The 13,163-nt window shown below is 37.4% G+C and overlaps 1 protein-coding gene, 1 long non-coding RNA gene and 1 pseudogene across 9 annotated transcripts; 1 reads left to right on the top strand and 2 right to left on the bottom strand.

Moving 5' to 3' along the window:
- Positions 1 to 622: 622 nt before the first annotated feature.
- Positions 623 to 2,606, bottom strand: LOC109704630. 3 transcript variants are annotated; one of them, XR_002214441.1, is made up of 7 exons: positions 2,473 to 2,606; positions 2,301 to 2,397; positions 2,140 to 2,221; positions 1,983 to 2,052; positions 1,788 to 1,885; positions 1,638 to 1,699; positions 623 to 639 (listed from the first exon to the last, which is right to left on the bottom strand). It is a non-coding gene; the product is annotated as an uncharacterized LOC109704630 (long non-coding RNA). The 3 variants fall into 3 exon arrangements; XR_002214440.1 differs by lacking the exon at positions 623 to 639 and having other exon boundaries at positions 1,537 to 1,699; XR_002214442.1 differs by lacking the exon at positions 623 to 639 and having other exon boundaries at positions 1,537 to 1,699; positions 1,983 to 2,049.
- Positions 2,607 to 2,732: 126 nt separating this feature from the next.
- On the top strand, positions 2,733 to 7,914 carry LOC109704629 (annotated as a pseudogene).
- LOC109704628 (cyclin-B1-1-like) lies at positions 7,668 to 11,784 on the bottom strand. Of its 6 annotated transcripts, none has more exons than XR_002214439.1 (9): positions 11,463 to 11,784; positions 10,426 to 10,721; positions 9,805 to 10,344; positions 9,584 to 9,709; positions 9,260 to 9,512; positions 9,009 to 9,176; positions 8,749 to 8,927; positions 8,015 to 8,349; positions 7,668 to 7,867 (listed from the first exon to the last, which is right to left on the bottom strand). XR_002214439.1 is itself a non-coding variant. In XM_020225391.1 (9 exons), the coding sequence occupies exons 5-9, from the start codon at positions 9,658 to 9,660 to the stop codon at positions 8,289 to 8,291; spliced, it is 738 nt and encodes a 245-aa protein (XP_020080980.1). In that variant the 5' UTR covers positions 9,661 to 9,709; positions 9,805 to 10,344; positions 10,426 to 10,468; positions 10,561 to 10,721; positions 11,463 to 11,784; the 3' UTR covers positions 7,668 to 8,288. The 6 variants fall into 6 exon arrangements, 5 of the variants coding, with proteins under 5 accessions (XP_020080980.1, XP_020080982.1, XP_020080979.1 ...); XM_020225391.1 differs by having other exon boundaries at positions 7,668 to 8,349; positions 10,426 to 10,468; positions 10,561 to 10,721; XM_020225393.1 differs by having other exon boundaries at positions 7,668 to 8,177; positions 9,018 to 9,176.
- Between the last annotated feature and the right edge of the window lie 1,379 nt (positions 11,785 to 13,163).

The following is a 13,163-nucleotide window of genomic DNA, read 5'->3' as shown; positions in this document are numbered from 1 at the left end:
TTATTTATAAAATACCTCTCATATGTTCCACCGTTATTACAAAATACTCCCGCAGTTATCTCTTGTTAAGTTAACTTGAGTTAAACGTGAATTAAATATCTACCACAGTTAAAAAAAAATAAAATACCAATTTTGCCCTTAACTTAAGGGTAAATAAGAAAGGTTAGTGACAGTAGAGGGGTATATTAGAAATCACCAAAGGTCATAATACTTTTTGTGCTCCTTTCACGCCCGGATACCAGCGGAAGCATATCCGGTACGTGCACAGATCCGCCATACACCTGCAGTATATAAGGCGTCTACAACAAACAAGTCGATAGGAGTAAAACATAAAAGAATCCTATCCTGATATCAGAGCATAGTAGAAGTCAATAATACTATCACTAATAGGAGCAAAGAATGCACAATCCAAAATCTCAACTAAAAAAGAAAGTATCACAACTATAATATCTGGTTCAACAGTACATATACATCACGGGGTAAACAAAAAGTAGGTACAATGGTGGTCTCTCTCTATATATAGGGACATCACCCTCGGTCGTAGTCCGAGTAGCAAGGTGATCGACTAGCATGCTCCTAGCAATGTCTAGATAAACGCGACTCCCTTGCCACGATCCCTAGCCTCTCCTGTAGATGGCTCTGTAAAAACAACCATAAAAGGGCGTGAGAACTATTAATAATAGTTCCCAGTGGGTAAACCGCCAGTCTCGGCGAATTACACAACTAGGCTCATGATGTACTAAATGAAAGTAAAAACAATAATTGCATGATATCTATATGCAATGCTAGCAGGCAAGAGGCATGTAATCAGCATGTAACCATGATTTTCTGCAGTAATGAATCAACTAAATAATAGAAGCAGAGCAACTACTATAAACATGAATATAAACATGGATGTGTAAATAAATACTGTACACTATAACTGATGAGCATTCATTACTGTCCTTTGTCATTTAGTACTTTTATTTCATTCATAAGGTCCTACTCAAGGTAGTCCAGCTTGCGCCGCGCCTAATGGCCCCGTGGTAGTATACACTCCCCACGGCAATCCACTTCGGCACCCAATCCCGCACGGGCTAGCAACTGTCGCGTAGGCCAACTCCGGAGTGCCGGCTTGTAGGGAGCGACCCTCACAAGCGTGTGCGAATGAGCACGATGGCAAGCAAGCAAAATCCATAGTCTAACATATCTCAAACCTCATGACATAGTATGCTATATTCTTACTCTCGATCTATTGATCGGAATTCTTAATATAATAACAATGACAATAGCTAGCATCCACTAGATTAGTAAGCGCATGAGAGTAATGCTAATTCATGTATGGCATTAGAACTTTCTACTATCAAGTACTATTAAAACAGTCACAAATAATGTCATTGTTATCTACTCTACAAAAGCATAATTAATATGTTCATTAGTTACTCAACTGAACTAACATAAACACAAGCATAAATACAAATATGCATTAGTTCTCGCTATTTCATAGAGGTTCTAGTTCCATTATGTCAAACGTTATAGCAAAGATATCCCAAATCCTTTGGCAACCACATAGTGACGATAACGCACGACTATATCAATTCTATAGTAACATATAGAACATAGGGGAGCTTCACTTGCTCTGGTTAGGTCAAACCCACCTATTACTAGGCTCAAATCAGTTCAACGACATCCCGAAATTCAGCTCTACTAGACTTCAGTCCTGATGAAAATAAAGCATCAAAACCGCGTCGAGACGATTACTTAAGAATCAATTTCAGCAAAACTCTTAATTAGAATAAAGTAGTAACTTGAATCCTTGGTTTGGGTTACATTAGTGCCTCAAATGTAACCTCCAAGAGTCCTCACAAGTCAGCCGAAGACGATCCAAGACTCGATTGCAATCTCACTGCGAACAACGTCAAAATGGCATAAATATGCTTATATATGCGTTAAATTAGCCGAAATCTAGTGATTTCAGTTTTCTAACTGAAATTTCAACTTACCCTTAGTTTAACCACCTTCCAAACTAGTCCCCCAGGTCACGAGATTAGCTCAACGTGGTTCGCAAATCTGCTGCGAAGGAACAATTCCAAACTGCTTCAATTACTACTAGATTATCATATAATGGAGGCTCAAATCTTGCTTGTATCAATTCCTTACTTGTAACTCTGGTTTGCTGGTTGATATATCCTCGACCTAGCCCATGAAGGCCAAGTATTCAGCCCCCAACCTGACCTCCAAGCTGCCGCGACACATTCCAGCACATCTTTATTGATAAGCTTATAGTAATATCAACTTAAGGCAACTAGTTCACAAGTTACCTCTTTCTACGTTCCAGTTCTATTCCTCCTCTGAATTAAGGTTGAAAACCATAATAATTCCAGCTTCTATGGCTGCTGGAACTCCTCTTTACCTCAGCTGAAAACAAGAAACCCAACATCACCATTAACTTAACAATTAACACATCAAACTATACAATAGTTGAGTGGTTACCTTAGTAATCTTCCATTCAGCTATTTACTGCAAAAGAGCTGCGAAATACTCCTCCAATCCCTTCTTTTTCTTCCTCAATCACAGCTTCAACTCACTCCCTATCAGCTGGTATCAAGTAGAGTAACAAAATCAAACCTAAACCATTGCCTCTAAGTAGAGAGAGAAAAGAAAACTTTAGAGAGAGAGAAAAGCTTCAAACCCCTGTTGCCAAGCTCCAGCAAGCTTATCTGAACATCAGGGGTCGGAGCGGGTAAGGCAACATGAAGCAAAAGCCAAAAAATTTACTGCAGCATGGCTGCTGCTGCCTGTTCTGTCCGGTACATTATTGCCAATACCGAGACACCAACTGCAAAAATAGCCAATTGCTGGAGCTGCACTTCTTGTCTGTCGACATCGTCACTCTTAACTTCGTCCAAAAACTTGTCAAGCTTTATAGAACTAAGGTAGTTCCACCTATCATCCCAACACACTCAACTTCGCATTTGCACAAGTTCAGTGTATTACAATAATTTTTTTTATAATGTGACTTATTTATGAAGAAGTCTATATATTAAAGTTATGTATAACTTTTGGTATTTGTTATATATAATTTCTATTCTACTTGTTTGTTTATTCATAATATAAAGTAGTATGTTTAGTTTAATATTTTACGGTATATTTTTGTATTATTATTCTAAACACACATAAGGTGATCATGAAAAATTTAGAGTAGAATATATAGACTTTATACAGACTATAATTTTTGAGTCACATAAGGTTCTTAAGAAAATTATTCAAGACTGTTATTATTTTTCCGCTGCGTTTTAGAATAATATGAAATTCTCGATCATTCATATCATATACGGACTTGTGAGATTAATTATGTCTAGGAGTAGCCACAGCATCCTAGTCATGATATTTAATCACTTATGGTATTTTTACAAGATGATATTGATTTAAAGTTAACCCGAAAATTCATACGGATTTCTAATTTATTTTTAAATAGTCATTCAATGTCAAATAAGGTTATTTGTATTTTTCATTATGCTCAGGAGTAGCCACAACATCCTATAGATAATGAAAAATATATAAGGTATTACTGATATTGAATTAAAGTTTGACTATTTATTGCAGTCAAATAAAATAATTTTCTGAACTTTGACTGGAATAAGATAGTGGATTGAATTTCTAGATAGCGAGTTTCTTATGCCCACAGGTATAGAAATCTTGTTATTTAGAAATTAGTTTTCTGCTAGTCTTATTATTAAAGTAGATTAATTCTATGCGTGTAGCGCCTCTGCCCACAGGAAGGTAGAATTTATCTTATCTAAAGATTACTATCTTATAGTAAGCGATAAAGTTCAATATTTTCTTTATTTTTGCAGCTTTTTCCTCTACCGCATTTCTTAATGATGTTTCTCGTATTTCTATACTTACTGGGGACAATTATTTTGATTGAAAAGAAATTATTTTTTTTACTTTGGGTTATATGGATTTAGACTTGACTCTGCGCGTTGAGCAACCGCCTAAGGTAGTGGGGCAAATGACTCCATAGTAGGAATCCGCATAGGAAAAGTGGGAGCGATTCAACCGCTTAAGTTTGATGCTCATAAAGTCTAGAGTATCAAAAAGCATAAGGGAATCGATTCCAGAATGTGATAAAGCCAAGGATTACCTAAAGGCTATTGAGGAGCAGTTTGTCAGCTCCTATAAAGTTTGGCTCGAAAAAAAAAGATATTGAAACTATCTATATTTGTTATGAATCTCATTTAGTTAATATTTCTAAAAACACATGGTGGATTGACTCTAAAACTATTGTACATATTTCAAATGCCATGCATGGTTTTCACAATCTAATGATGTTAAAGCCAAATGAAAGGATTTTAATTAGCGGAGAAGAAAACAAATCTCATGTTGAATACGTATGAAAGTTTATTTTAGAACTCAGTATTGGTTTTGTACTTGAATTTGAGGATACTTTTTATGTTCCTAAATATTCTAGAAATTTAGTTTCTGTTTCTAAATTGAGAAATAAAGGCTTTAAATTTTTATTTGAAAATGAATCTTTTACTATGTTCTCCGATAATGTTATTATTGGCAATGGTTATTTGGTAAATGATTTGTACAAATTTAATTTGAGTCAATCTTTTGAAAATAATTTTAATGTTGATCATGACATTGGTGTTAAAAGGAACATTATTAAAGAAAACTCCTCCTATTTATAGCACAAGCATTTAGCTCATATCTCTCTAAAGAGAATAAAGAGATTGGTAAAAGGAAAGATCTTACAAGATTTCGACTTTACCGATTTTGGTACTTGTGTGGAATGCATAAAGGGAAATCATACTAACACAAATACTACTAAAGGTGCCAGAAAGAGTTTTAAAATTCTTGAAATCATACATACAGATATCTATGGACCTTTTCCTACTGCTTGTTTCAACGGTCAGAGATATTTTATCTCATTTATTGATGACCATTCAAGATACATGTATCTCTATCTCTTATTTGAAAAGGCTGAGGCTCTTGATGCTTTTAAAGCTTATAAGGTTAATGAATTTAAAAATTAGAAAACGAATTTTATACGTATTATATCCGTACCGAATTTTTGCCGAATCCAAATTAACTAACTATGCTCAAAAGTAGGGATGTCAATGGATAATGGGTATGGATATCCAAAATGTTATCCGAATCCGAACCTAAATGGACTGAATTTATCCGATATTAAATGGACGTGATTCCGAATATGGATATAAAAAATAAAAATTCGGCAGATATAAATACGGATATGGATTTTGACTGTACCCGACCTAAACCCGAACTTGATCCGAATCCGAATTTATTTTACATTATATAATATATATATATATAAATTTAATATTATATTTGAATTTGTATTTTAAAATTTTAAATTTAATATAATATACTTTGAAATATTGAAAAGAGAAATAATTGTTTCGCGTTTGGATTCACGTTCGGGATTCGGGTTCTTGGTTGGGTTCGGTTTTGGATATGGATTTTTAAAATCCGTCGCGTTCGGGTTCGGATTTCGGGTTTGGAATCGGGTTCAGATTCGAATTTTTGAAAATCCGTCCCGAATCCGTTCCGTTTGACATCCCTATTCAAAAGAAGCATGAAAAAAACATATTTTTCGAAATTAAAAAAAGCTTTTCATGAAAATCAGCTTCTTTTTTTTTGTTTTACGAATAAAAATTCAGAAAACAAGACACTACTTTTTCATGAAGTTGGAAAAAAAAAAAATTAGACAAAATTATTTTTTTTAGAAACCAAATATATAAAAATATTTTTTCAGTCGGAAAATTATTAAATTATTGTACTGGTAAATTTCTATGGAACTCTTAAAGTGCGTGTTTAAAAGTGTTTAGTTGGAAAATGTTTTGCTCAGATTTGAAGTTCTCCAATATTTTACTCATGCTAATGTCGTAGTTTTTAATTACTTGTCTTGTTTGTTATAATTATCATTTGTCCTATGAGCTAAACAATTCATTTCGTGAATTGTATTAAGCAATTCGATCCGATTTCAGTTTTCGAATACGCTGGATATACAGTTTGTTACAATTATCATTTGTCCTATGAACTAAACAATTCATTTCATGAATTGTATTAAGCAATTCGACCCGATTTCAGTTTCTGTTCCTGAATACGTTGGCTATACAGTTTGTAAGTTTCTACGTCCCTCTAATTCCACCAGCATTCACGTTACCGTTTAGGTATGTGGCGAGTAAATTTGAGTCCCTTTTGTTCATATTTCTTGTTCAATTTTTTTTACTATCTGAAGCATAATACACACAATATGCAGCCACATGATTGAATCTCTTGTTCTTCATCAAATTTTTAAAAAATTTGATGCAGAAATTGATGACCAATCTTTGGAGCACTACATACCTGGTCTGACATCAGTGAGATTGAGTGATGTCAGATACATGTTTTCCTTTGGAACACTGGAATGCGCCTTCGGGGCGATCTCGCGGTCGCGGAAAGCTCAATGTCTCCTCTTCACCTCCTTCTATGAGATTGAATCAAAGGCAATTGATCTACTAAGAGAAGAGCTCCCATGTCCTATCTTCGCAATCGGCCCCTGCATTCCTTACATGTTGCTCGATCGAGAATCTCGAAATAACGCCGCATCGCAGAACGGTTGTGCTACCGCAAACTACTTCACTTGGTTGGACTCTCAACCTGGAAGCTCCATACTTTATGTGTCACTCGGTAGCTTCCTCTCGGTGTCGACATCTCAACTTGACGAGCTTGCACTGGGCCTGGTTGCTAGCAAGATCAAATTCTTGTGGGTCGCGCGAGACGACTCCTCTCGGATCCAAGAAACGGTGGAGACGCAGGTCTAATCATGCCCTGGTGTGAGCAGTTGAAGGTTCTGAATCATCCTTCTGTCGGCGGCTTTTTGACTCATTGTGGATGGAACTCGACGCTCGAGGCATTGTTTATGGGGGTTCCGACGTTCATGCTTCCTATATTTTGGGATCAACCGGTCGACAGCCGACTTATGGTGAGTGAGTGGAAAGTAGGACTGAGTTTGACGGAGAAGACGGGGGAGGACGGTGTCATTCCGAGAGAAGAGATCGCGACGGTGGTGAGGAGGTTGATGGGTTTCAGGTTGATGGATTTGGATGGAAACGAAGGGAACGAATTGAGGAAAAATGCTCTCGAGCTTAAGGAGGCTTCTCAGAGAGCGATTGAAGAGGGCGGTTCTTCGTTTAATAGCCTCGAGTCTTTCGTCCAAGGGCTTCTACACAAGCATGATTGGACGAAAGTGCTGGTCGGCGACGATCTAATGGAAGAAGAACACAAAGGCAATGGATGCTGAAGCCCAGGAACAGGAACTGATTCTGCTAATAAGATGATAGGTGGATTATGTTGCTCAATTTGCCAACTTATGCAGTGCCTTTTACTTTTTTGTTCTTCTTCACTCTTCTGTTTCAATCGGCGTAACATTGTTGTTCTGTTGTATTGAAATTACGCCGAAACACTTCAATTTAATAAACTTGAGATGCTCTATCAAGTAAGAATGACAGGAATCCTTGCTTGCATTTCACTTTTTCTGGGGATCAAACACTTCAAAATCAGATCTCATTTTGTATGTTAGTTGGTTTCAAAAGAGTTAGATACTTTTACAATATGTAAGAACCTTAGATTTGATTGATCTTCTTTCAAAAAGACACCCAGAAAAATCAAAATCCTCTTAAAAGCTTAAATCTCACACTAAATTTTGGGAGAATTATACAAATAGCAATTGTATCAATAGATTCAGATACATGGAAGCAAATCAAATTGACAATTGGATAAATTGTAAATTGTACTCCTGGGTAGAGTGCACCCTCCTCAGAAACAGAAATGAACTGTAGGATACACCATACTCCTGGGAATAGAGTATGCACACCTGGGAAAGAGAACACACACATCCTTAATTCCTATCATCACCACTGAGATGATTGATTCTCTTGTAGACTCGAAAGCACGGCGAAACAAACAAAAATAACGAATTATCAAAGTCTTGCAAAACCAGAACAAAAGAACAGAAAACAACCCACGATCACTCGATCGAAAATTTCTTCAACTCCTCCATCATTTTCGTCGCCGCAGGATGCAGAGCCACGGCTGCGAATTGCTCGTGGGAGTACTTGTACACGACCTTTTGCTTGCTCTCCGTTGCGGTTGCGTGCGCGTTCACCAGGATCTTACTACAGTCCCTGCAAGTATGCAGCACAAAACCTGTAGAACGTAGCGGAAGTATTGATTCGTACCTTTTTGCGGAAGCGATTCACGCTACTACGCGACGAGCCCGAATCGTAGAGGTTGATTCACGTGTCCTTGGATCGTCCTTGAAAGTCTTCTAACGTTCCGAACCCGCGGTGGATCGAACTACAAACAAGCACGATCGCAAATCCACCGTTCAAGTCCCTTTAGAATAATAGATTAATGGAGGATGTGATTTCTCTCTTTTTGTTTCTTATTCTCTTTTATTTTCCCGTTCCTCGTTTTATGTGGGATCGCCCGTATATTTATAAGGGATTCCAATAGCGTAAGAAATAAGGCCAAATCGGTTATTAATTGTTATCCTAATATGATTAGAATTTATCTCTAATTAGTTTTTCAATTTAAAAGCGAGATTAATCCTAATACGATTAGACAACATAATAACCGTCGGATCAAGCCCGATTATGGGCGTACCCGATTCGATTTAACCGAATGCCAACAAAACCAATGATTACAGAATGATTACAGCATGAATTGCAATTAGAATAAAGGAAAGATGCATACAACAACTGCTGCTCGGAGAAGCCAGTGTGGCGCTTCAGCGTCTTGGTCCAGAAAGGGCTCTTCTTCAGCGTGCAGCGGGCTGCGTAGACTGCGGAAGCAGCGACCATCGATGGACGATACATGATCATCGGGTATTGCACCAAGCCCAGTTCGGCGAAGAAGAAGACCATATGCTGCATCTGCATTTGAAACAAGAATTGAAACTCAAAAGAGATTTCAAAATTGAAATCTGGAGCAAACTTTCAGGGATAAATTTTTACAGTCCTCACGTCCTTATCACTGGCTGCAGCCTTCAGAAATCTCACGAGAAACACGTACGGCGTCAGAACAGTCAAGTTCCATTCCAGCTTGTTCAGAATTGTTTTCTCCATCCCCAGTATCTGCTCCCTGGTATATGCACTATCTGATATGCAAATGAAATCATTGACCTGCATCAAATACACAAATTAATCAAATTCATCACAAATTTGAATGGACATAAAAGAAGAAGATACTATATTTGTTCCTCTACCTCGGGAGCCCATATTTCCTCGTACTTGCAAGCGATAAGCATGGCACCGACACCCACAAGCTGCAACTCCCTCCTCGGCACCATCTCCATCGAGAGATACCGATCGATGACGTAAAACGTGAGGTAGAGAGTCTTGGGCATGAGTTCGAACTTATGGTGCACTTCGATTATCCAGTCGGCGAGGATGGCCCCCATCTTCGCATCGATCTCGACCTGAGAGTCTATGTAGTCGTGGGGTCGGCTCGCTCTCATGCTGCATCACAAATGAGAGATTCAGATACAAGAGTAAATATATAAACGTATAATTCGCGAAAAAATTTGTACCTCGGCGAGTTTATAGAACTTGTAGATGTCCTCGACGTAATCCACAACAGCCAATTGGTCATCGGCATCAGACACATCGATGTCTTGTACCAACTCTTTCGGTTTCCCAGTTAACCCGCAAGCATCCTTACATTAACACCGACGAAAAGACGAGTTCTTGTTACAATAAGAAACCAGAATGAGAAATTCTCTAGCTGTAAAAGCTAGAATAGAGCTAGCACCTTGCTGCGAGCGGTGAGCACGGAAGTGAAAGTGTGGACTTTCTTTCGAGAAGGTTTGCCGCGAGAACCGACATTAGCTGCTACTGCTGCTGCTGTTGTTGTCGTCGCCGACACCTGCTTCGTCGCCTCTTTCTTCTTATTTAGGTAAGAGATATACTTCTTCTTCTTCGGACAATTGAGGATAGTTTTTGCGGTGGTAATCTGGTTAACGTCCGCGGTGCTGAAGGGTGAGAATTGTCACCTCAATCTCAATTTGGACCTAAAACCGCAAAGATCCAACACTAACCATTTCTTTCTCAATCTTTTGTCTTGCTCTCCCATTTAGGAAGTCGCAGGTGCAGATTAATCGTCTCATTACTCGGTGGGTCCTCATTTCCCTCGCGATCTCTTCCGATTATACATCATCTTATGCCTACTTTAGATTCAAATAATCTTATGTTACATTGGTTTCTTACCGAAGCTCACAGTGGGAGCCTTTTTGTTGGCCGGTTTCACGCCACCTTTTCCTACTGCTCCATCGGCGGGAACAGCTACAGGCTTCTGCACACAATGTTGATGGTTTTAGTAAAATGATTGATATCTAGAAGTGCTTCTCTGCGAAGCAGCGGATCGTCTGCAGACCTTTGTGACAGCAGCGAAGTTTGCCAACCGTTGCGCACCAAAGCTTCCGCAAGAAACCAATATAACATAAGATTATCTGAATCTAAAGTAGGCATAAAATGATATATAATCAGAGATCGCGAGGAAAATGAGGACCTGCGACTTCCTAAAAGGGAGGGCAAGACAAAAGGTTGAAAAAGAAATGGTTAGTGTTGGATCTTCATGATTTTTGGTCCGATTGAGGTGACAATTCTGACCCTTCAGCACTGCGGACGTTAACCATCCTCAATTGTCCAAAGAAGAAGTATATCTCTTACCTAAATAAGAGATTAAAGAAGTAAGAACCTGAAACCAATTAAGCATAAAAGAGAAGGGCTCGATGCGATTGGACACCAAAGAAGAACCAACATTAAAAGCAAAATGAACACAATGAATGCCGCAAAGAGAAATCGAAAGAAAGAAACACGAAACAACACCAAATTAGGACCTTAATTATAAAACACCTCAAGAAGCAAATTAAAGAAATGGGTCTTCATCAAAAAGCAATCTTTGTAACTTCTACTTCCTTTGCTGATCTGAGACCACTGAGACACCCATGGAGAACCCATTAAAAGCAAATGAGAACGTCATAAAAGAAGTGGGTCTTATCAAAATCCAACCTTTCTTATTTCTTACCTTTTTTTTTTTTTATTCAAAACCATTAAGAAACCCAAGATGAACCCAATAGAACGAAATCAAGAGAACAACGAAAACAAATAAAAAGAAAGAGCCATGAAACAAGACGCAATTAGAAAATCATAAAAGCCTCAAAAAGCCAATTAAAGAAATGGGCCCTCATCAAAATCCAATCTTTCTCAATCCTTACCTGTTTTATTTTTGCTAGGAAACTATTGAGACACACGAGCGGAAACCAATAGACGCAAATGAGCAAAATCAAGAGAACAAATACAAATACAAATCAAAAGAAAGAGCCGTGTCGTGAAACAAGACACGATTATTAGAACCTCGTAAAACACTTCAAAAGCCAATAAAAAGACGATATTTTCTTAATGCTTAACCTCTCGGTTGCTGCGGAGCGACTGCGTTATGTTGCTTTGAGGCCATTCCTCCTCCTCCTCTTTCTCCTCCTTTTGCTTCTTCTTGTTCCTGGCTCTGCTGCGCAAAGAAGATGCTCGAGAGCACCGACGAGAAGAAAGAATGGAGGCGCCGAGCCGCCGTCGACTCCCCTTCGCCTTCGACGCCGGGATTCGCAGCTACCGTTGTGGCTTCAGCTGTTGAGAGAAGCAGAAGCAGAAGCAGCCCCTTCTCCTCTCTTCTCTCTCTCTCTCCTTTGTCGATTCTTCGCTAACTTTGCCTTTGTCGGTCTCGTGCATAAATGGAGGGGTTTGGTTTCCTTTTGTGGTGGCGAGGGGCGCCTCCAACGGTCGGATGGCCTGAGATCCAACGGCTAGGAGTTAAAAAGTGCCCTGTAGAGGGGTGTTCCAAAAACTAGCCCTTGGGGGAGTTAAAAAGTGTGAGATTCTTTTTATTATTGAAGTGTTTGAATAAACTTAATATTAAATGCCATTCACATTTAACTCGTTCTTTAAAAACAAAATGATTTTTTAGGTTAATGTATCTTTTAGGACTAGAAATGTCATTTAGCCATAACAAAAGAAAAGCATTAATTCACAAAATAAGACCAGTTTCAGATTTTATCTAAATAAATTTTAATGATGTGTATAACCAGTTGAACATTAGCACAAATATAAGGCCAATTTGCATAAAAAATCCACTAATTTTGCGCTTTTGCAAAAGTGGGCCACCTTTTTAGTTTTTGCAGATTCGGACCGAATTTTCAGAAGGATGACCAAACTACCCTTCTGTCAAAATGCATAAAAATTATATGCTTTAAATGCCTAGAAAATATAACTGTTAAGTCACTAAGTGTAAAACTTCTTGAAATGACAACTACTAAGTCATAATTACATATACCTTTCTCGTGAAACGAAAAACCTAATTCAAGAGAAAATTAAAAAAAAGAATAATTAATAAGATGAAAGAGTGCAACATCCTCTCAAATAGTGCAACAAACTCTTCAAAATAGTGCAATATCTGTATAAGTAGTGCAACATATGCATTGTTAATACACATTTTGCATGATTTTTATACTAAGTTACGTACAGTTTAGTATATTACGCGAAAATAATATAATATATTACAATATATTATAAAAATTATACAATATATGTACAAACGGTGTATATTTTACATTATTTATACATATATTTACACCATTTGTGTAAATATTACACTATTATGAGAGGATGTTGCACCATTTAGATGTGTTGCACTCTTTCTTTTTGAAAATTAAATTTAATTGCATATTAAATGAAGTGTAAAACTTCTTGAAAATGACAACTGCTAAGCCATAATTACATGTAACTTTCTCGTGAAACGAGAAGTCTCATTCAAGAGAAAATAAAAAAAATAAAGAATAATTAATAAGATGAAAGAGTGCAACATCCTCTCAAATAGTGTAACAAGCTCTTCAAAATAGTGCAATATCTGTATAAGTAGTGCAACATATGCATTTTTAATACACATTTTGTATGATTTTTACACTAAATTAATTACATACAGTTTATTATATTATATGTTGCATATTATTTTCGCGTAATATATTAAACTGTATGTAATTTAGTGTAAAAATTATGTAAAATGTGTATTAACAATGTGTATGTTGCACTACTTATACAGATATTGCACTATTTTGAAGA

This window comes from Ananas comosus, unplaced genomic scaffold (assembly GCF_001540865.1).
Source record: "Ananas comosus cultivar F153 unplaced genomic scaffold, ASM154086v1, whole genome shotgun sequence".
Taxonomy (NCBI): domain Eukaryota; kingdom Viridiplantae; phylum Streptophyta; class Magnoliopsida; order Poales; family Bromeliaceae; genus Ananas; species Ananas comosus.
This window is presented reverse-complemented; position numbering and strand designations above follow the sequence as displayed.